Source organism: Nycticebus coucang, chromosome 10, assembly GCF_027406575.1.
Source record: "Nycticebus coucang isolate mNycCou1 chromosome 10, mNycCou1.pri, whole genome shotgun sequence".
Lineage (NCBI taxonomy): Eukaryota > Metazoa > Chordata > Mammalia > Primates > Lorisidae > Nycticebus > Nycticebus coucang.
The window spans coordinates 20880598-20902175 of record NC_069789.1 but is presented as its reverse complement, the minus strand read 5'-3'; the positions used below and the strand labels follow the sequence as shown (position 1 = coordinate 20902175).

Below are 21578 nucleotides of genomic sequence, written 5' to 3'. Positions count from 1 at the left end.
CTGGGGGTATTAGGGAGTGGGATGAATGATTATTACTGATTGTTTTGAAAATCCTGTCTTGGGACTAGCACAGGTAAACCTAGTGAGTCTTCAATGCAGGTCTACTGTAGAGAGCAGAGAGGGCTATTTTCCTGTATCTAGAAACTGGATATTTCATGCTTAGTATCCCTTCTGGTGCTTAGAACCTTGTTTTTCATAAGTGGGGTTCAGAAAATATTTATTATCTGATTATTCTTGAGTCTGTTTGCATATATTTCCAGTTACATAAAGATAGAACATCTGTAGACTCTATAGGTAATACGTTTATATGTAGTCTGTGTACATAGACTTAATTGAGACTCTCCTATGAAAGGGCAGCTTCTGGGTGGCGCCCGTGGCTCAGTGGGTAGGGTGCTGGCCCCATATACCAAGGGTGGCGGGTTCGAACCCGGCCCTGGCCAAACTGCAACCCACCAGGCACCTGTAGTCCTAGCTACTTTGGAGGCTGAGGCAAGAAAATCACTTAAGCTCAAGAGTTGGAGGTTGGTGTGAACTGTGACGCCACAGCACTCTTACCAAGTGTGACATAGTGAGACTGTCAAAAAAGGGGGGGGGGGCAGCTTCTTAAAGTATGGCAGATGAAATTACTAAACACTGAAATTTTACTTCACATTTGCCACTATATAATCAATGTCTTCTTTAAGCATAACGTATGTTACTATAGTATTTAAAAAACATACAACAGCCTGAATGATACAGCAAGGCCCTGTCTTTAAAAATTAAAATTAAACTTTTTTAAAAATGTTTTAAAAAACTAAAATTAAAAAAATCAGCTGGCCACGGTGATACATGCCTCTAGTCTCAGCTACTCAGGAGGCAGGGCTTGGAGGTATTTCTTAGTTTAGGGGTTTGAGGGTACAGTGAGCTATGATGGCACCATTATGCTCCAGCCTGATTAACAGATCAAGACCCTGCCTCTGTCTCAAAACAAACAACAAAAAATACATTCAACATAGAAAAAAAGTAGAGTGTGTTTTATTTTAAAAAAAATTCCTGTGTACATTTTAGGGCCTTGTGTGGTGGCTCTTGCCTGTAATCCCAGCACCTGAAAGGCCAAGGCGGGTGGATTGCCTGAGTTTACAGGACCAGCCTGAGCAAGAGCAAGACCCCCCATCTCTAAAAATAGCCAGGCGTTGTAACGAGCGCCTTTAGTCCCAGCTACTGGGGAGGCTGAGGCAAGAGAATCACTTGAGCTGGTGAGTTTGACATTGCAGTGAGCTATGACACCATGGCATTCTACTGAGGGTGACCAAGTAAGACTCTCAAAAAAAAAAAAAAAAAAAAAATTACACCAGAGATACTTTGTATGATTCTTTTGTTACCCAGGAAAATATTGGTATATTGTATCTGCTTACATTTTTCTAGCCATGAGAGTATATATGGGTCATCAAAAGTGGCTAAAATTTGACTTTCAGTTACTCTCCTGAAGAGTTATGACTAGTTGTGAGCATTACTCTTTTTTCTCTTAAACACTTTTTCTCTGACTCTGCATCATGAAAATCTGTTTTCTGCTAATGATCCTGAGCTTAAAATGTAAGGCCAAAGAATTCTTACTTAGAAGGAGAAGATAGGGCGGCGCCTGTGGCTCAGTGAGTAGGGCGCCGGCCCCACATGCCGAGGGTGGTGGGTTCAAACCCAGCCCCTGCCAAACTGCAACAAAAAAATAGCTGGGCGTTGTGGCAGGCGCCTGTAGTCCCAGCTGCTCGGGAGGCTGAGGCAAGAGAATTGCGTAAGCCCAAGAGTTAGAGGTTGCTGTGAGCCGTGTGACGCCACAGCACTCTACCCGAGGGCGGTACAGTGAGACTCTGTCTCTACAAAAAAAAAAAAAAAAATGAGAAGGAGAAGATAGGAATGCTATATATCACCTATTTTGTCCCACCAAAACCCATGGCTAGAGTTGCTCTAAAAGTAGCAACAGGGGAGTTCCCACAAGGGAGTACTCTAAATCTTCCCAGGATGGGGCCGGTTGGAATTCCTGAGCAGCACTAAATACCAAGGTGTTCAGCCCAAAAAATTTACTAGGAGACCTTGCAGAGTGCTTGCAGCAATCGTCAAGCCAGACAGCAGGAGAAAAGGAGGGTCCTACCTTGGTGTGCAGTGAATGGGTCAGGATACAGTTTATAGAAAGGATTTAGGATTTTGTTTGTTTGTTTTTTGTTGCTGGAGTTTGGCCAGGGCCAGGTTGGAACCCGCCACCCTTGGTATATGGGACCAGTGCCCTACTCACTGAGCCACAGGAGCTGCCTGATTTTTTTTTTTTTTTTTTAAAGGGAGACAGGGTCTCACTCTGTCAAGCAGTCTGGAGTGCAATGGGGTGATCATAGCTCACTGCAACCTTTACCTCCTGGGCTAAGGGATCCTCCTGCCTCAGCCTCCGGAGTCACTGTGATTATAGGCGTGAGCCACCATGCCTGAAAAGTTTGAGATTCGGCTCAGGGCCAGGCCAGTTTCTTTCCGTGTTTTGGGAAATCACCTAGACACCTTTATCAGTGCCTGGGAGCATTCAAAGCCCCAGTTTTGGGTTCATGCCTGCTGGGGAAAGCCTTCAGCTGGCTGGGTTACACAGGGTAGTGAAAAAGTAAGGACACACAGGGAACTGGAGGAACCTACAAGTTTACCCCCATGACTGGCTCTTAAAAATCTCACATGCTCACCTCTTCCATGATGTTCCCTAAGACTACAGGAAAGGGTGGGCTTACCTGCAAGGTCCTTTTCTACAAGTTTATGAAATATTGCAAACAAAACCCACACCAGCAGTAAATACAGAAGTGTTACTGAAGAAGAGTCGGGCTCTTATCAGCCAATGAGCTTTACTGTCTGAAGGCCGGCGATTCTGGAGAACAGTGAGAATAGTTCTGCCCTTCCATTTCCAAAACCACAGTTTTATATATAAAAGTTCAAAGCAAAAACCATATTAACTCTTAAACAACATTAAACCTTATCTTAATAGCATAACCCATGACTCAAACAATAATCAGCATATGGGCCGCACCTGTGGCTCAGTGAGTAGGGTGCTAGCCCCGTATACTGAGGGTGGTGGGTTCCAACCTGGCCCCGGCCAAACTGCAACAACAACAAAAAATAGCTGGGTGTCGTGGTGGGTGCCTGTAGTCCTAGCTACCCAGGAGGCTGAGGCAAGAAACTAGGCAAGAGCTGGAGGTTGCTGTGGGCTGTGATGCCACAGCACTCTACTGAGAGTGACAAAGTAAGATTGTCTCTAAAAACAAAAAAAAAACAGGGTGGCACCTGTGGCTCAAGGGGTAGGGCGCCGGTCCCATATGCCAGAGGTGGTGGGTTCAAACCCAGCCCCGGCCAAAAAAACCAACCAAACAAAAAAATAATCAGCATAACCCATGACCCCAAACAACATTTCTAATTTAGGGTGGCCCCATATACCGAGAGTGGCGGGTTCAAACCCGGCCCCAGCCAAACTGCAATCAAAAAATAGCCGGGCGTTGTGGCAGGCACCTGGAGTCCCAGCTACTTGGGAGGCTGACTGTGTGAGGCCACGGCACTCTACCGAGGGCCATAAAGTGAGACTCTGTCTCCACAAAAAAAAAAAAAAAAAATTCTAATTTAAAAGTTAATCTCCGAAATTAATAGCCATGAGTTACTCAAGATACACACTTTCAGGTTGAAGCTGAATTTACAAAACAAGGATGGAAGACATGAGGTGAAGGTCATGTGGGACCTAAACCGACCACACCAGCTGTGTTGTGTTGGCCCTAGCCTGACTGACTCCATTTTATTCTCACTTACATGGACTCAGGTGCTCTAGTCAAAACCACAGGGGGGGTTTCTGTGTAGGTCCCACTGCTGGTGTACAAAGATCCAATTATGAGACAATGTGGATTGCGAAGGAAGAAAGTAGTTCATACGTTAGAGGAGTATGCTGCCTCAAATCTGTCTCATGGAGTAATAGAGATTAAAGTCTTGGGGCAGGTGGAGACGATTGGTGAGTCTTGGCATCAGGAATATTCTGGGGCCTTCGGAATCTCCAACTCCTTGTCTTGGAGGAAGTCCATCATTTCAGACTGGGGTGGGGGATCCAGCCTCTAACTGTGGCACCTTGGCAGGAAGATGACTTGACACTAGCAGTCCATCATCTCTGGGAAACAAAGGATCAAGCAGTTAAGGGAGAGGCCTTTTTAAAAACAAAAGGAAACATGGGGAATCAGAGCCGGTTACTATGTGACAAGACCTAAAATCACAATACCTAAAAGGTTTACTAGCAGAGCTTTCCACCAAAGAAAATCAGAAATCAGCCTAAGAGAGAAAAGCAATTCGAAATTTAAGTGGGTCTCCTTGAAAAGTAAAAAACCTTCTCAGGACGTTAGCCCATCTATGTGGAACTCACAGCGTATTGTCAATCCTGGGAGGTTCACTCAAGCTTTAGTATCCCAGGTTTTTGCAAGTTTTATTATGCAGTCTGCGTGGTTGAATCTCCCGCACCCCACTCCTCTGCCCACAGGTAGGACTGATAATCGCCTGTATCACAGCACCCATCCTCAAATCACAGCGTAAGTCAGGCCTGGCCAGCCCCCATCCTGAGTCATTTTAGCATAAACTGTGTGGGCCCACCATTGAATAACAAGGCAATCCCCCACTCGGGAGATTCCAATGGTTAGAGCTCCATTTTCCAATGGTTAGAGCTCCAAATTTCCTTGTCGGAATATTTTAAACTACATATATAGCGTTTATTGGTGACTTCAAAACAATTCACTTTTTCATTTTTTTCCATTTCCCCCTCTTTTTTTTCTTTTTCAACTTCCTGTATAGGTTATATATTTTTCAAGGAATTACCCGATTTTCCACTCATAAAATGAGACTATATCGTAACATTCTCTGGAAATCTAATCACTATACACAATGGATCGCGACTGAACTTAAGCAAATGTAGTTTAATACAGACAAGCGACAGGGAGCCCGCGCTATGGTTCCGTAGTCAGCTACCATCCATCTTTGCCTCTCCCCAGCAAGGCTGGCCCCTAGACTAGACTTTGGAGTACACGACGACAGCAGCACATCCGCCGCTCACGTCACGCCCAGCGGCTTAGCTGAAAAGGCGCGATCGCTCTTAAAACCCACCCCCTTGCGCGTTCTCCCGCCCGCAGGCCCCGGGGCGGCGCAGACCGGACCGATGCGCAGGCGCAGAAGCGGCGCGCCCATCTCTGCTCAGGCACTGCCCCGGACGACCTCGGGGGCCTGAAGGACTGGGGCCGGAAGTGGCGTGCTCTCGGCTTATCCGAGTCCCGGGCTGCCGGGCGTCGGGGCTGAGCGGCGCCGTCCGCTCTAAGGGTTCGCGGCCAACCGCTCCTTCGGGGTCCCCGCTGCCATCTGCCCTCTGTTCTAGAGAGAAAGAGAGAAGAAGATGGTGGGCCGGAACAGCGCCATCGCCGCCGGCGTATGCGGGGCCCTTTTCATTGGGTACTGCATTTACTTCGACCGCAAGAGACGGAGTGACCCCAATTTCAAAAACAGGCTTCGAGAACGTGAGTGGCTCCCCCGGCCCCGGGGCCTCTGCCGCTGCCCCCGCCGCCGCCCTCCGCCCAGAGGGCTAGGCGGGGGTCCTGTCCCTCCCCTGCCTGGGGCCGCGCGCTGCAGACCGCGTGGCGCGGAAGAGATGGCGCCGGCTGCGCGGCTCCCGGGGCCCCGGCGTTCCAAGGGCCTCGCAGAATTCCCTCCATTTTGGTGGAAGGATTTTTTCCATTTTCTGTTCTCCAAACACCTTTGCTAAGTAAATGCTCGCTACAAACTTATTATAATTTAGGTTGTCTGTAGTAGAGAGATTATCCTTTTTTTTTTTTTGCTTTCACCTTTCTAAACCTTTATTCTTAACTCGAAAGTCGTGCTTTTTATATTTGACGAATTTTAACCCGAGCCTAAATCCGCATACCTAACGCAGCATTTTTCTTGCATTCTTAAACCCTCTTGGTTGCTTCGCTCGAAGTGCTTCCAAGATATGAGTGAATGCTATAGAAATTGCAGGGGAGTCCAAAGGGCTGCGCTTCTCTTGTGGTTCAGTCTTATTTCATACCTGCGACATCTTTTTTTTTTTTTTTTGAGACACCCTGACTTTGCTGCCTTTGGTGGAGTGCTGTTGCGTCACAGCTCACAGCAGCCTCCAATTCTTGGGCTCAAGGGATCCTCTTGCCTCAGCCTCCCTAGTAGCTGGTACTATAGGCGCCTGCGACATCTTTTTTTTTCCAGTGTTTTTTAAATTTATTTATTTTTTATTGTTAAATCATAGCTGTGTACATTAGTGCAGTCAAGGGGTACAATGTGCTGTTTTCATATACAATATGAAATATTCTCATCAAACTGTTCAACGTAGCCTTCTTGGCATTGCGACATCTTTTAGTACAGGTTTACCGGGCGGCGCCTGTGGCTCAAAGGAGTAGGGCGCCGGCCCCATATGCCGGAGGTGGTGGGTTCAAGCCCAGCCCCGGCCAAAAACTGCAAAAAAAAAAAAAAAGGTTTACCATTGGGAATTGTGTCACCAAAGCCATTGTGACCAGCTTTGTATTTCAGGGGAATCTTTATTTGTAACAATAGAAGAGCAAATTTGTTGCAGTGAGAAGTATTTTTTTAACTTAACCTATAAGGTTTTTCAGCCAGAGCAGTTTCTGAAGTTAAAATTGGTAAGTTATGAAAACCTAGAAAGTACAAAGAACTGATTATTTACTTAAGTAATAATGATTGCTATTTAACTAAGCTATTTTAACCCATTTCAGGTGTTAATTAGCCACGTCTGTAGTGACCACTGTGTTGGATAGAGTTGATATTAATGTTTACAAAATGACGTCTAGGTACAGCCCTTTTACTTCTAGGAGGAAGGGATAGAGACATAATTTGTTTTACTTTTGGTCAGGTAGATGGACAGAAGGCTGTTTTGGAATTCCAGGCCCAGGTTGGTGCTGTTTAGGTTAGTAGGATAACCTTGGGCTTGCCAAATCCTAAATTTCATTGTATTTAAAAACCAGGTATTGCCACCAGCTTATTGTTTTATAAAGACTTAGGACATTTGAAGAGCCCACCACGATTCCTGACATGGATTATGACCCTCTAAATGCTGGCAGTACTGTTACTATTGGAATTTAGGTCATTTTCCTTGAAAAACAGGTGGCAACTGGGGGTGTTGGTGCAGATACAGAGCACTGTAAAGAATGGATTGACCATATTTTCCATTAGAAGCCTTGAAATATTGTTGAAAACCTTGAGAAAACTTTTTTTTTGGTAGACAAAAATCATATAACAGCTGTCATTTAAGGCAAATTGAAGAATGTTATTTTCTTTTTATTTTATTTTATTTGAGACAGTTTCTCTTTGTTACTTCTGGTAGAGTGCTGTGAGCTCCTCAAACTCTTTGGCTCCTGCGATTCTCTCACCTTAGCCTCCCAGGTAGCGGGGGCTATAGGTGCCCACCACAATGCCCAGCAATTTTTATTTTTTTATTTTTGTTTTTTTTTTTTTTTTTTTAAGACAGTCTCACTCCTGTCACCATCAGTAGAGTGCTATGGTGTCACAGCTCATAGCAACCTCATACTCTTGGGCTTAAGTGATTCTCTTGCCTCAGCCTCCCAAGTAGCTGAGACTACAGGTGCCCACCACAACGCCCAACTATTTTTTGTTGCAGTTGTCATTGTTTTAGCTGGCCTGGGTCGGGTTGGAACTCGCCAGCCTTGGCGTATGTGGCCAACGCCCTACCCACTGAACTATTGGCACAGGTGCCAAACTATACCCTGCTTTTTAGTCAATTACAACATGTCCCTTTACTGAAGGCATACTATACTATGCCATACTTTATATTCCATATTATATCAGATATGCCATACTATATAGAAAATAAACCAATGTACCAAGTTAACTATCTTACAAAACTAAAGCCAGAAATTTTATCTTTACACTAAAAAAAATGCGACTAACTAGGTTATCTTAAAATTTGGTAACTGTCAATCAGTTGTGTTTAGTGATAATCACACACTTAATGCCCTATTGAATTAAATTTTTTAAAATTGGATAGTAATGGAAGCCAAGTTTCACTCTATTGGTTTAATTGTCACTTTGTCATTCTTCCTAAATTCAGTGCTCATTCACAAAGTTGGCATTTCTAAGGTGCCTTTTATTTTGATTTTTAGAAAACTTTTAATGTTTTCTTTTCATTAAAGAACACAGTTAGTTCCTGTAGTCCCAGCTACTCGGGAGGCTGAGGCAAGAGAATCGCCTACGCCCAAGAGCTGGAGATTGCTCTGAGCTGTGACGCCATGGCACTCTACCGAGGGCGACAAAATGAGACTTACCTCTTTAAAAAAAAAAAAAAAAGGATGCAGTTAGTTTTCAACACTCAGTAAAAATAGAAGGCCAGTGGCCTGGACTTCCTGTTACATGCCCTGTTTAAGTTGGGTGGGGGGGGCCTTGATCTGCTCAGCAACCCAGCTGTTGGAGACGTCTCTGTCTTGTGATTGTTAGACCTGCTGCCCCAAAGGGAAGGAGAATGCTCCTGCCCAATGTCACTTTGCCCTTAGCCCTGTGACCAGAACTACTCATATGGCCTTGACAGGTCACAAGGAGACCAGAAGAGCAGAGACTCCTAGAGTCAGAAGTATTTTGCAAATGGAATTAATGACTTGCCACAGCTACTAGACGTCTTTTGATTCTCATTTTGATAATGGCAAAATGAAAATACTGTATTTCTTCTAGGAAGAAAGAAACAGAAGCTTGCCAAGGAGAGAGCTGGACTTTCCAAGGTAATAGTCTGTTTTTTATTTAGATTATATGATAGAAATATTTTAAAATGTGCTTCAAATATCTATTTGGAGAACACTAGTTGATATTGGGTGTTGATTTTCTATTTTGAAATATACGTAGTTGTTGTTAGGAATAGGTGACTAACTTAACCATAGTTCAACTTCAGATTGTGTGGTCTTGCGTTATTTCCCATGTGTTAGCCATACAAATGGACAGGTCTTTTTTTCTTTTGTTTTTCTCTCTTTTTTTTTTTTTATGCCGTTGGCATCATAGCTGAAACTCTTGGGCTCAAGTGATTGTTTTGCCTCAGCCTCCCAAGTAGCTGGGACAATAGGCACCCACCACAATTCCAGGCTATTTTTGTTTTATTTATTTATTTTTTAAGACTACATTTTTGTTTATTTATTTATTTATTTATTTTTGCAGGTTTTTTTGGCCGGGCCAGGCTTGAACCCGCCACCTTTGACATATAGGGCCAGCACCCTACCTCTTTGAGCCACAGATGGCTGCCCTCTAGGCTATTTTTAGAAAGCGGATCTCTCTCCTGCTCAGGCTGGTCTAGAACCTGTGAGCTCAGGCAATCCACCTGCCGGGACCTCCCAGAATGCTAGAATTACTGGTGTGAGCCACTGTGCCTGGCCTCCAAACAGCTTTTTATACAAGCAATATTTTTTTTTAGACTTTTTTTAACATTTTATTTTATTTATTTAGAGTCTCACTTCATCGCCCTCGGTAGAGTGCCATGGCATCACAGCCCACAGCACCCTCCCAACTCCTGGGCTTAGGAGATTCTCTTGCCTCAGCCTCCTCAGTAGCTGGGACTACAGGCACCCACCACAACACCCAACTATTTTTTGTTGCAATTTGGCCAGGGCCAGGTTTGAACCTGCCACTCTTGGTATACAGGGCCAGCGCTCTACCCACTGAACTACAGGTGCCACCCAGTATACAAGCAATATTTTAAGGACAAAAATAGGAGGGTCTCCAATAGACATTTATACCAAGGGGTGAAAAACTCAGCTGCTAACTTTTATTGATGTAATTTTGCTTGCTCTAACTTCCTTTAAAAGAACCACATGCTATTCATTTGAAAAGTTGTTCAAGATTATTCGCACCAACAGATCCAGAGTCCCACCATCTTGAGAAACTTTCACCTTGTAGTGTGCAAACAGATATAAATGTTGTTTTAGTTTTTTTGTAGATCCTGGGTTTATGATTATTTTTAATGACTACATAGGTTTTTCTACTTGGTAAAAAATGCTTTGTGGTAGTTAGCAAATTAAGTAAGTAAATGTTAATCATTGTTCTACAGCTTTTCCTTTTTTTTTCTTTTTCTTTTCTTTCTTGTTTTTTGAGACAGAGACTCAAACTGTTGCCCTTGGTAGAGTGCTGTGCTGTCAAAGCTCACAGTAACCTCAAACTCAAGTGATCCCCTTGCCTCAGCCTCCCTAGTAGCTGGGACTACAGTGCCTGGCTAGATTTTCTAATTTGGCAGAGACGGGTCTCGCTTCATTAGTGGTTCTTTTTAAAGATAGTTGAGGCACAGAAAAATTAAATCAATAAATACTACATTTTGTTATTGTGTAACTGTTGATTCACACAACAGTTGATTCGGCACAACTAAGTGGCTGGACGTGGTAAAGTCAAACTGGGAAGGTGCCACTTTGTTCCAAACTGCCTTTCTGAATTGTATTTGTGGTAGCCTTTTCTTTCTGTGGATATAGGAAAATAGACTTGTATCTGTGTATTTTTAGATTCCAAAATATAATTAAATTCTTCCTATCTACATTGGGATAGTCGATGAAAGATGGCTTCCACTTTCAGAAATTTTTTTTTAATCTGTGTGAAATAATAAGAGCGTATACAATGTAATTCAAGAACCAGAAACTTTCATTAATATAAGAGGTTTTCAAATGAAAATGGGCTTTTTAATAGTAGGTTTACTTTTTTTTTTTATTGCAGTTTTTGGCCGGGGCTGGGTTTGAACCCGCCACCTCCAGCATATGGGGCTGGCGCCCTACTCCTTTGAGCCACAGGTGCCACCCGTAGGTTTACATTTTTAAAAAATAACCCATATAACTCATTCCAGAACTATTCAAATACCAATTTGATCAATAAGTATTTTTTTCTTTCCTTCATTTAATTGTAGAGGTACTAAACTCTAATTCTTTTTTGGAGACAGAGCCTCACTCTTGTCACCCTGGGTGGAGTGCCGTGGTATTGTAGCTCATAGCAACCTCAAACACTTAGGCACAAGCATTTCTCTTGCCTCACCCTTCCAAATAACTGGGACTACAAGCATGTGTCATGAGGCGGCTAGTTTCTCTGTTTTTAGTAGAGACAGGGTCTTGCTCTTGCTCAGGCTGGTCTCCAATTCCCGACGGCAAGCGATCTTCCCACTTCTGCCTCCCAGAGTGCTGGAATTACAGGCATGAACTGCCAGTCTAGATCTGGCCTTAAGCTCTAAATCTTACAAGTGTTACGGGGTGTGTTTTTTTGTTTGTTTGTTTTTTGTTTTTTTTGAGACAGAGTCTCACTTTTGTCACCCTTGGTAGAGTGCTGTGGCATCATAGCTCACAGCAAACTCAAACTTGTGGGCTCAGGTGATCCTCTTGTCTTGGTTTTTCATTTTTAGTAGAGACAGGGTCTCACTCTTGCTCAGGCTAGTCTGGAACTCATGAGCTCAGGCAGTCCACCCACCTCAGCTTGCCAGAGTGCTAGGATTACAGGCGTGAGCCATTGCGCCAGCCACAAGTGTTTATGAGTTTTTTAGAATGAGCTATTTTTTGTTATTTTTATTGATTTTTGTGAGTATTGGTTAATATCTTCTGTCACAATTTTGCTGTCAGTTGCTAACTATTCTATTCCCACACAGTTACCTGACCTTAAAGATGCTGAAGCTGTTCAGAAATTCTTCCTTGAAGAAATACAGCTTGGTGAAGAGCTACTAGCTCAAGGTAATAGTCATTAAAGACAGAGGAACTAGATAGAATTCTTTTAAAATATGTAAATTTATGATTAAGAGGTTTTTCTGTGTAGTTTGCTATCTTTAGAAAGGGTACTATAAATATTTCAAGAAAGGTTTTTTGATACTAAATTTGAATTTAAGTGAACTGTTTCAGGTTTACTTAATCTCGTGATACAGATGATATTAGGAAATTTTTACAGATGTGGTTTACCCCTACTTTTAAGAGTTTATAGTCATAGTGCAGAATATAAATAATAAGTGAAGGAACATGAGCTAGGAATATTCTTCTTAACTACCTCATCTAATCTTCAGGTCTTTTCCAGTATTTAGAGGAAGGAATGGCTAGTAAAAGTCCCAGAAGAGGGTTAATTTACCTAATTATGGTCACATGGTGAGTTTATGACACCTCATTTGAGAACCAACCTGATAAATGATTCAGAATTTAGACTTTTTGTTATTTCGTACCTTGTGTATTTCATCAGCAGTATTAAGTTTTTTAAGGTACTTTTTTTTTTTTTTGTGCAGTTTTTGGCAGGGGCTGGGTTTGAACCCACCACCTCTGGTATATGGGGCCGGCGCCCTACTCCTTTGAGCCACAGGCGCCGCCCTAAGGTACCTTTTAGAAAATTAAAGTTACCAAATTGACAAACCTAAGAACTATAATTTACTCAGTAATTTAGTGTCCTTTTTGTTTGTTTGGTTTCTTTTTTTCTTTTTTTTTTTTTTTGGAGACAGAGCCCTGGGTAGAGTGCTGTGGCATCACAGCTCACAGCAACCTCCAACTCCTGGGCGTGAGCCATTCTCTTGCCTCAGCCTCTCTAGTAGCTAGGACTAAAGGTGCCAGGCACAACGCCCAGCTATTTTTTGGTTGTAGTTATCATTGTTTGGCAGGCCTGGGCGGGATTCAACCAGCCAGCTCTAGTGTATGTGGCTGGTGCCTTAACGGCTTGAGTTACAGGCGCCACCCAGTAATTTAATATCTTAATGTTTGTATAAATATTTTTAGTCTCAAATTGCATTTATCTCAAAAGTAACTTTAAAGTAGTTGGCATCTGGCTCGGCGCCTGTAGCCCAGTGGTTAGGGCACTGGCCACGTACACTGGAGCTGGTGGGTTCCAACCCAGCCTGGGCCACTAAACAACTACAACAACAAAAAACAATAGCCATTCTGATGGGCACCTGTAGTCTCAGCTACTGGGAGGCTGAGGCAAGAGAATCCCTTAAGCCCAAGAGTTTGAGGTTGTTGTGAGCTGTGACGCCATGTCACTCTACCAAGGGTGACATAGACTCTTGTCTCAAAAAAATAAAAGGATAAAATAAATAGAGTAGTTACCATCATTAATAAAAATAGTGTCAAGTTTTTGTTTTCCTCATTGTTGTATCAGTAGTTTGATTTATACGGGCTTGAACTAGAAAGTGTGGGGTATTTGTGTATCTACTTTTGTTTCTGTTATGGGAAGAGATTAACTGTTTAAAAAGATGAGGACCAGCTTTACTTTTCATTGTGTCTCCTCTTTTTCAGGAAATACTTTTTGACATAATTAGAATTTACTGAATTAATTTCACCTAAAGAGTCACAAATGGTCTAGTCTTTATACTCAAATTGCTACCAAATGAGGAAAGATTAAATGAAGTAGGAGAACTAATCAAAACATCTGAGAGTGGGGAGGAATACGAGGTAGATACCAGTCAGGAAACGTTTCCAAGGCCAAGGGTCCAGGCGCTGGGGAAAGGGAGAGCATGCTCCTCCACGCTAAAGCAGAGCTTGGTCCTGAATGGAACTGCTCTTTATTCCTGTAGCATGGGATTTGCTTATCTGTGCTGTGTAATAGATGGATTATATGATGCTTTCAATGCTGTTGATGAGAACAAATGATGCCACATATGATTTATTATCCAGTCAGCAAAAGTTGTAGTAGCATCATGTACTTTGAATTTTTAGGAAGGGAGCTCAAGATGACAACTTGACCATGACTGAGGTTGTGTCTGTGTGTCATGGATGAGCTCTTCAGCATTGTTAGATATGCAGAAAAGAATTGACAGCACTGGTTTGGAACGGGTTTGGCCTTTGTGGTTATCTCTTCACAGACAGGAACTGACCCAGCCAATCTCTTGATTACTTAAACTCTAAACTGACTGATTATTGCCCATAGCGGTGTATATAGCCCTGGGCTGGATCTCCTGTAATGGGCATCAGTATGACATCATTTCAATACCCAGGAAAGGAACTGGCTGAGCAAATCAAGATACTGCTTGTACACTCAGATGACAATGGGCGACACAATGAGGGAGTGTCCTGAAACATTGGATAGATGGGACAGTCACAACCCCACATTGGCAGTAGAGATTCAGCTGTTTCTCGTAACAGCAACCTTAAGAAACCTTTACTCTTGGGCAGCACTATATACTGAGGGTGGCAGGTTCAAACCTGGCCCCAGCCAAACTGCAACAGCAACAAAAAAAAGCCGGGCGTTGTGGCAGACGCCTGTAGTCCCACCTACTTGGGAGGCTGAGGCAACAGAATCACCTAAGCCCAAGAGCTGGAGGTTGCTGTGAGTTGTGATGCCTCAGCACTCTACAAGGGCAACAAAGTGAGACTCTGTCTCTTAAAAAAAAAAAAAGAAAAGAAAAGAAAAAAAGACCTTTACTCTTATGCAGGTGCCATTAGATGTCCCACAATATTCAAACTCTTACCCAAAAGATTTGTCATTCTTTCCACAGCAGCCAGTTGGTAGAACAAGAAACACACACCATCATAGCCAGGTTCAGGATCCTGCAAAGAACGCCAGACTGGCAGTACTAATAACCGTGCCTGCCATCAGTTCACAGGGTCAAGTGCATGAGCTCTGTTGGTAAAGATGTTTCCCAAGACAGTCTTTATGTCCTCAAGCTTGTCGGGGAGGTAGGATATGGCAACTTAACCAGTCTGTAGGGGTAACCTGAAGCCATTTTGTTTATTGTTTCGGTTTGTTTGTTTGTTTTTCTTTTTCTTTTTTCGAGACGGCCTCACTTTGTTGCCCTTGGTAGAGTGCCATAGCATCACAGCTCACAGCAACTTCAAACTCTGGGTCTCAAGTGATCCTCTTGCCTCAACCTCCTGAGTAGCTGGGACTATAGGTGCCCACCACAGCACCTGCCTGTTTTGGGGATGGGGTCAACTCAGCACTCAGGCTGGTCTTAAACCTGGGAGCTCAGGCAGTCCAACCGCCTCAGCCTCCCAGAGTTCTAGGATTACAGACGTGAGCCACCATGCCCTGCCTGCTTGAATATATTTTTACATAAAGTCAATACATGAAAAGTAATGTCAAGTAGCTATGAATTTTCAGTTCTGACTATTCATTAAGGTCCATTTCTTATGAATTTATATCATGAAAAACGTCAATAAATAAAAGGAAGTTAAAAGATCCTGTCTCTAAAAATAGCCAGGTATTTATGAAATACAGACCAGACTTGGTGGCAGGCACCTGTGATCTCAGCTACTCAGCAGGCTGAGGCAAGAAGATCACTTGAGCTCTAGAGTTTGAGGTTGCTGTGAGTTATGGTAATGCCACAACATTCTACCCAGGGTGACTGTGAGACTCCATCTCCAAAAGAAAAAAGAATTTGGAGCAATTCTTTAGATTTTGATTTAAAATGGAATTAACTGAGGACAAGGACCACATGGCAAGTACTTAAAATTTTTTTTTTTTTGAGATTGAGTTTCATTACATTGCCCTCATTAGAGTGCTGTGATGTCATTGCTCACAGTAACCTCAAACTCTTGGGCTTAAGCAATTCTCTTGCTTCAGCCTTCTGAGTAGCTGGGACCACAGGTGCCTGCCATAGCCCCCGGCTAGCAAGTACTTAATATTTATTGAATTAGGTGAACTTTCAAACAAGTAAGACAAGTAATTTTTTTCTTTCAAAAGTAATAAGCATCTATACAGATACCGGAACAAAGTAAATCTTCCCACTTAAATTATTGTTTTGCTGGGCATGGTGGCTCAGTCCTATAACCTCAGCAACTCAGTAGACTGGTGGAGGGGGGGGAATAGGAGTTTGAGACCAGCCTGGGCAACATGGTGAGACCTTATCTCTAAAAAAAAAAAAAAAAATTTTTTTTTTTTTTTTTTGGGTGGCACCCATCGCTCAGTGGGTAAAGCGCTGGCCAGGGCTGGCGGGTTCAAACCCGGCCAAGGCCAGCTAAAACAGCAATGACAACTGCAACAAAAAAAATAGCCACTCCCCATCTTCTCAAGCCAGACCACTGTATTAACATAACTTCTAAGGATTGGTTGATAATTTTACCTACAATTTCTGTATCCCTAAAATGTATAAAAATCAAACTGTAATCTACGCCCAAAAAAAAAAAAAAATAGCCGGGCATAGTAGTGGGCACCTGTAGTCCCAGTTATTTGTGAGGCAGAGGCAAAAGAATCGCTTAAGCCCAAGAGTTTGAGGTTACTATGAGCTGTGATGCCAAGGCAACATCTTGAAACTCTGTCTCCAAAAAAATAATAATTTTTTTAAGTAGCTGGGCATGGTAGCAATATACCTATCGTCAAGGCTACTAGGAAGGCTGAGCCAGGGGGATCACTTGATTCCAGAAGTTTAGGTTATAGTGAATTGTGATTTCACCACTCCAGGTTGAGGAACAGTGACACCCTGTCTTAAGAAGTAATAATAAAATAAATTGGCCAGGCATGGTGTTCCATGCCTGTAGACCCGGCTACACAGAAGGCTGAGAGGTAGGAGGACTGCTCGAGCCCAGGAGTCCATGGGGACTGTGATTGTACAACTGCACTCCACCCTGGATGGTGGAATAAGACCCTGTCTCTTAACCGAAAAAAAAAAAAAAAGAAAGAAAGAAAGATACTCGGGAGGCTGAGGCAAGAGAATCGCCTAAGCCCAAGAGCTGGAGGTTGCTGTGAGCTGTGATGTTACAGCACTCTACCGAGGGTGATAAAGTGAAACTCTGTCTCTATCAAAAAAAATGGAAAAAAAAGATAATTACTGCTTTTTCCTGTCTTATGTGACCATTTTTCCTGCTGGTATCTCTTAAAATAATTTTTTTCTTGTATTTCTGTGTGGTAACATTCAAATATTATAAAAGGGTTGGTTTAAAGTGAAACTGCGTCTTTTTTCCATTTCAGTCACTAACCTTGTTCTCTCATAGAAAAGTATCATTTCATCATAAGCAATATCTTAGGTGATCTTTCAGAAATATTCTAAGTGTATAACAGTTTCCCTTCATGCATATATATTGGAAACAGTTACATATTGTTGCTCATAATCTGACTTGTTCTTTTTAATGGCTACATAATCAATTATATGAATGCACTATAAGTTTTTTCCAGTATTTTACTTGCGTGGTGTTTTGGGGTCAGCATCACTTAGAGATGGAGTCAAAACAGCAATTGTATTTTTGCCAAAAGCCCAAGCCTTTCAAGTCACTGGAGTTTGATGTGACTCTGCAGGTGAATACGAGAAGGGTGTGGACCACCTGACAAATGCAATCGCTGTGTGTGGACAGCCACAGCAGTTACTGCAGGTACTGCAGCAGACTCTGCCACCGCCAGTGTTCCAGATGCTTCTGACTAAGCTCCCGACAATTAGTCAGGTAAGGAATTGAAACATTCTGAAATAAAAGTAGGATCTGAGAATTGAACCATGAAGGACATTTAAATGGGTCTAGTGAACGTGATGAAATCATGAAAAACCCCATCTGTTTAATGAAAGTAATACCAGAGACATTGGTGCTTGAAATTGCCTTCTTTCATGACGAACCTTCCGAACGACTGGGAGTTATACCTGGAGGTGGATCGAGGAAGTGTGTGTCTTAGTGTTAAGTCTCAGTCTGTATGATTCCAGTACTTAAATTCAGGCTGTCAGCTACTTTGTACCACTAGCTTTTGCCTACTGTCCTGGGAGACTGTGCCATCAGTTAGGCGGCCTGACAGGAGCCAAGATGGCACAGCCTGGTCAGTAAGTCATGAGGAATGTGGACTCCGTCTGACCTGACCTGTCTGAAGACGCAGTGCCTTGGATGCTGCTGAGGTGGGCTTAGAGTTGGAGCTAATTGACTATATTTCTATTAAGAAATCCTTACGGGACGGCGCCTGTGGCTCAGTGAGTAGGGCGCCGGCCCCATATGCCGAGGGTGGCAGGTTCAAACCCGGCCCCTGCCAAACTGCAACCAAAAAATAGCCGGGTGTTGTGGCGGGTGCCTGTAGTCCCAGCTACTCGGGAGGCTGAGGCAAGAAAATTGCTTAAGCCCAGGAGTTGGAGGTTGCTGTGAGCTGTGTGAGGCCACGGCACTCTACTGAAGGCCATAAAGTGAGACTCTTGTCTCTACAAAAAAAAAAAAAAAAAGAAATCCTTACTAAGTAGTACAAAATACCATTAAAAGACTATAAAAGAGGGCAGCGCCTGTGGCTCAGTGAGTAGGGCGCCGGCCCCATATACTGAGGGTGGCGGGTTCAAACCCGGCCCCGGCCAAACTGCAACCAAAAAATAGCCGGGCGTTATGGTGGGCACCTGTAGTCCCAGCTACTCGGGAGGCTGAGGCAAGAGAATCGCTTAAGCCCAGGAGTTGGAGGTTGCTGTGAGCTGTGATGTCACGGCACTCTACCGAGGGCCATAAAGTGAGACTCTGTCTCTACAAAAAAAAAAAGACTATAAAAGATTAATTTATGAGTTTAAGATGCATCGTGTTCATTTTGAATTCTTAGGAGCTCAAATGAATCTACTTTTTGGAATAACATACCTGTTACATGGGTTAATACGCCAAGTTGGTGTAATTAAACATTAATGAAATGATGGAAAGTTTTTACAGAGCTTTATTAATTTTTCAAACTTAAGTTTTTACTCAACTAAATGGGCAAAGGACTGGAAAGAAAGTCCCAAAGATTTGAGAGAAAGAGTTGGGAAGCCAAGGACTTGGTTTAATCTTTTTTTAATTAATGTGGTTCCAATCTATTCATATCAGAATCCTGTATATAATATTTATATGCTATTTGAAAGGCAGCATAGGGAAGTGCTTTGGGAAAATTGATACGAGGGTGGCGTCTTGAAACGTATGTGAGTCCAGGATGAAGCCTAATTCCTTTCTATGCAAATGGCCTCCTTCACTGTTACGTTGTCCCATGTTATCTGGAAATGTTTTCAGAATGCTGATTTCAGGATGTTACTACTTCTTCATATAATGGCTGTGAACATATCCGGGCCAACCAGGGAAGTGTTAGCCATAGAATGATGGGTGTTAACATGGACCATAGTGTAATGTTACGCTTCCTTTATTAACTTGACTTTTGAAATGGACTGACAATGTAATGATCATTTTATGGATGCTGACAGTATATAAAATGTTAATTTTGAAATAAATGTCAGAATGGGTGAACATTAGCAAGATTTGACTCTAAATACAAAGCATTTTATGTTAAAGTTAGATCTTGATTAAATGCTTGTGGTGACACTTTTGAAAATTATTTTCTCTTTTTCAGAGAATTGTAAGTGCTCAGAGCTTGGCTGAAGATGATGTGGAATGAGAAACATTCAACATAATAAAATCTCAGTTTAAAATATTTTAAAAATTCTTAACTCGGAAGTTGAGCAGCTCTGGGGGAATAAGGGCACATATGCTTGTTACGGACTGTCCTACACTGAAATCTACCAAAGTTAATGTTTACTTTGTGTAGATCCATTTGTCTGATTTATTTATATTTCCCAGTGAAAAGTGTATTTTGATAGAGAGCTTTTCATTTTATAAATACACTACGAGTTACTGAAATACCATAGGTTTTGTTTATTTCTAAAATATGCAACTAAAATGTACGTACAGTATAACCTAACATACATTCACAATACCTGGTGCTCAGTTTTGAAAGAGGAAAAAAAGTGTTAAGAGAGAACTAAAGAATGCACATTTTTAAAGCCAGTATATTTTGTTATAAATCAGAAAATTATATAGAAACGTTGTGAAAACTGAGCATCAAAGTTTTTGAGCGATGTTATTCTTTCCATTTAATCTCTCAAACATAAATTTGTGAGGTGTGCCGCTGTGCTGTGTTAACAGTCCCCTCCCCCCCCCAAACCCCGTGTATCAGTCCTTGCAATGCTTTGTTTAAATCAGTGGTCTTGATGTGTTCTGGGTATCTATCTCCTTGTATTTTAAATATATATAGTTGTAAATGGCACCACAGGAATTAGATCTATGTACACCCCTACTCTTGTCATGTGGGCTTTGCTAGTTCTCGTCTGCTCACTTCGCTCAATTCATTCACTGAGGGGATTGGGCTGCTGATCTCTGAAGCACTCTTTCAGCTTCTCATTCATTTGGTGTTGTGTTCAGCATCTTTAAATCCACCTTCACTTGAGTGTATGTGGACAACCAGGCCTTGGGTTTTTATATTCTGAATTTTGCATGCTTGCCTGACTTAGTAGTTCTGAATTGACCTTTTTGACTGGTGTAATAATAGTGTTTTTCTCTGAAATACATGGTTTTGTCATTACTCTGTAAATTAATCTGAAACTTAACGTTTACGGTAAGTGGGATGATCTTGTAAAAACATTTCCTTTTGTTTTTATCTTTCTTATACCTCCTTAATCCTACTTGATATTGATTGATGTGTCTTGTTACATGGTGTGACTAAAGACTTGAATGGGGTTGGTAGAACCTCCTATTCCCAAATAGTGACATATTATCTGCAGTCACCAACTCAGTTTCAGACCTGAGAGTAAGGATCCTCGCCACTTAGGGCATCTGTCAGACACGTTTCTCATTGTACAGATTGCCTTCTGATTAAAATCTGCAGAGATCCCAAAGACTACTTATGTACTGGGTGTTTTGTTTTACAAACTTTCTTAACTATTAACCCTTTTTTTGTGGTGGTTGTGTGTAGTGGAGTGAGGAATATAGTTCTAGTTTCTGCATCTGGTTAGCAGTGGACAAGTCACCTTAACATCTCTGAACTAAAATGAGAACGTTAGATGGCACACAGATGGGAGGGCTCTATCGGCAAGCATCTTTCAGGTTTGTGATCCTGAACCTTAAACGGGGCTTTTTTGGTGATGGCACAAAATCTGCTGTGGAGGGAGGGACGACCCCCTACAAACATGGCTGTTTTTACTAAGATCCCCAATCCAAAGTAGTGTCATGGTGGCTGGTCAGTGACCGACCAGGCAGCCAAGAAACAATCTGCACCAGCTCAGGTCTGGGGGCAGTCAGAGGGAGAAAGGTGGGGAAGGGGGCAAGGGGCAGACTGCTCAGCAAGGAAAAGAGGGTCCCAGAGAAATGAGGGCTGGCTGGAGGAGTGAGGGGGAAACTTAGGTTTGGGGAGGGTGGAAAGATTGCCCCTGAGAACTGTAGCAGCGTGAGCCTGGGAATCACTAGGCTCCCTGGAAATAACTGGCTGTGATCTGCATATAAAGGCAGCTGATTAAGCCAAGTATGTTTTCTTACTTAAATGACAGCTTTGGTGTGTTAAAAATAGGTGCCACTTTTGAAAGCTACCTGTGTTAAATTAAAAATTCAGCTGTTTTTTTCCCCAGGTAATGTAATTGCCGAGTGCTATCTGTTCTCATTTTAAGTGACACAAGGTGTTAGAGCCGGTAGTGGTGAAGCTACAAAATGGTGCTTAGTAGATGAGAATGAAAAACCCCAGATCTAAGTGGAGTAATAGCCCCAAGGTTCCCACGTACTAATGTTGCACACTGTAAAAATCAAAAACGTTGAAAGTGGGAAATATGTATTAGTGCTTGTTGACATGCTTCTTTGGGCAAAGATCTATTTTGTTTGTTTCCTATGATTTGTACTTAAAGTGAAAAGCATTTAAAACATAGACTT

At 42.5% G+C, this 21578-nt stretch overlaps 1 protein-coding gene and 1 non-coding gene across 2 annotated transcripts; both read left to right on the top strand.

Moving 5' to 3' along the window:
• Positions 1–5185: 5185 nt before the first annotated feature.
• TOMM20 (translocase of outer mitochondrial membrane 20) lies at positions 5186–19621 on the top strand. Its single transcript, XM_053605908.1, has 5 exons — positions 5186–5531; positions 8740–8786; positions 11663–11744; positions 17212–17354; positions 19237–19621. Exons 1-5 carry the CDS (start codon positions 5411–5413, stop codon positions 19279–19281), a joined length of 438 nt encoding a protein of 145 aa, XP_053461883.1. The 5' UTR covers positions 5186–5410; the 3' UTR covers positions 19282–19621.
• Positions 5953–6087, top strand: LOC128597975 (small nucleolar RNA SNORA14). The gene has a single exon (XR_008383507.1). It is a non-coding gene; the product is annotated as a small nucleolar RNA SNORA14 (small nucleolar RNA).
• Positions 19622–21578: the final 1957 nt, after the last annotated feature.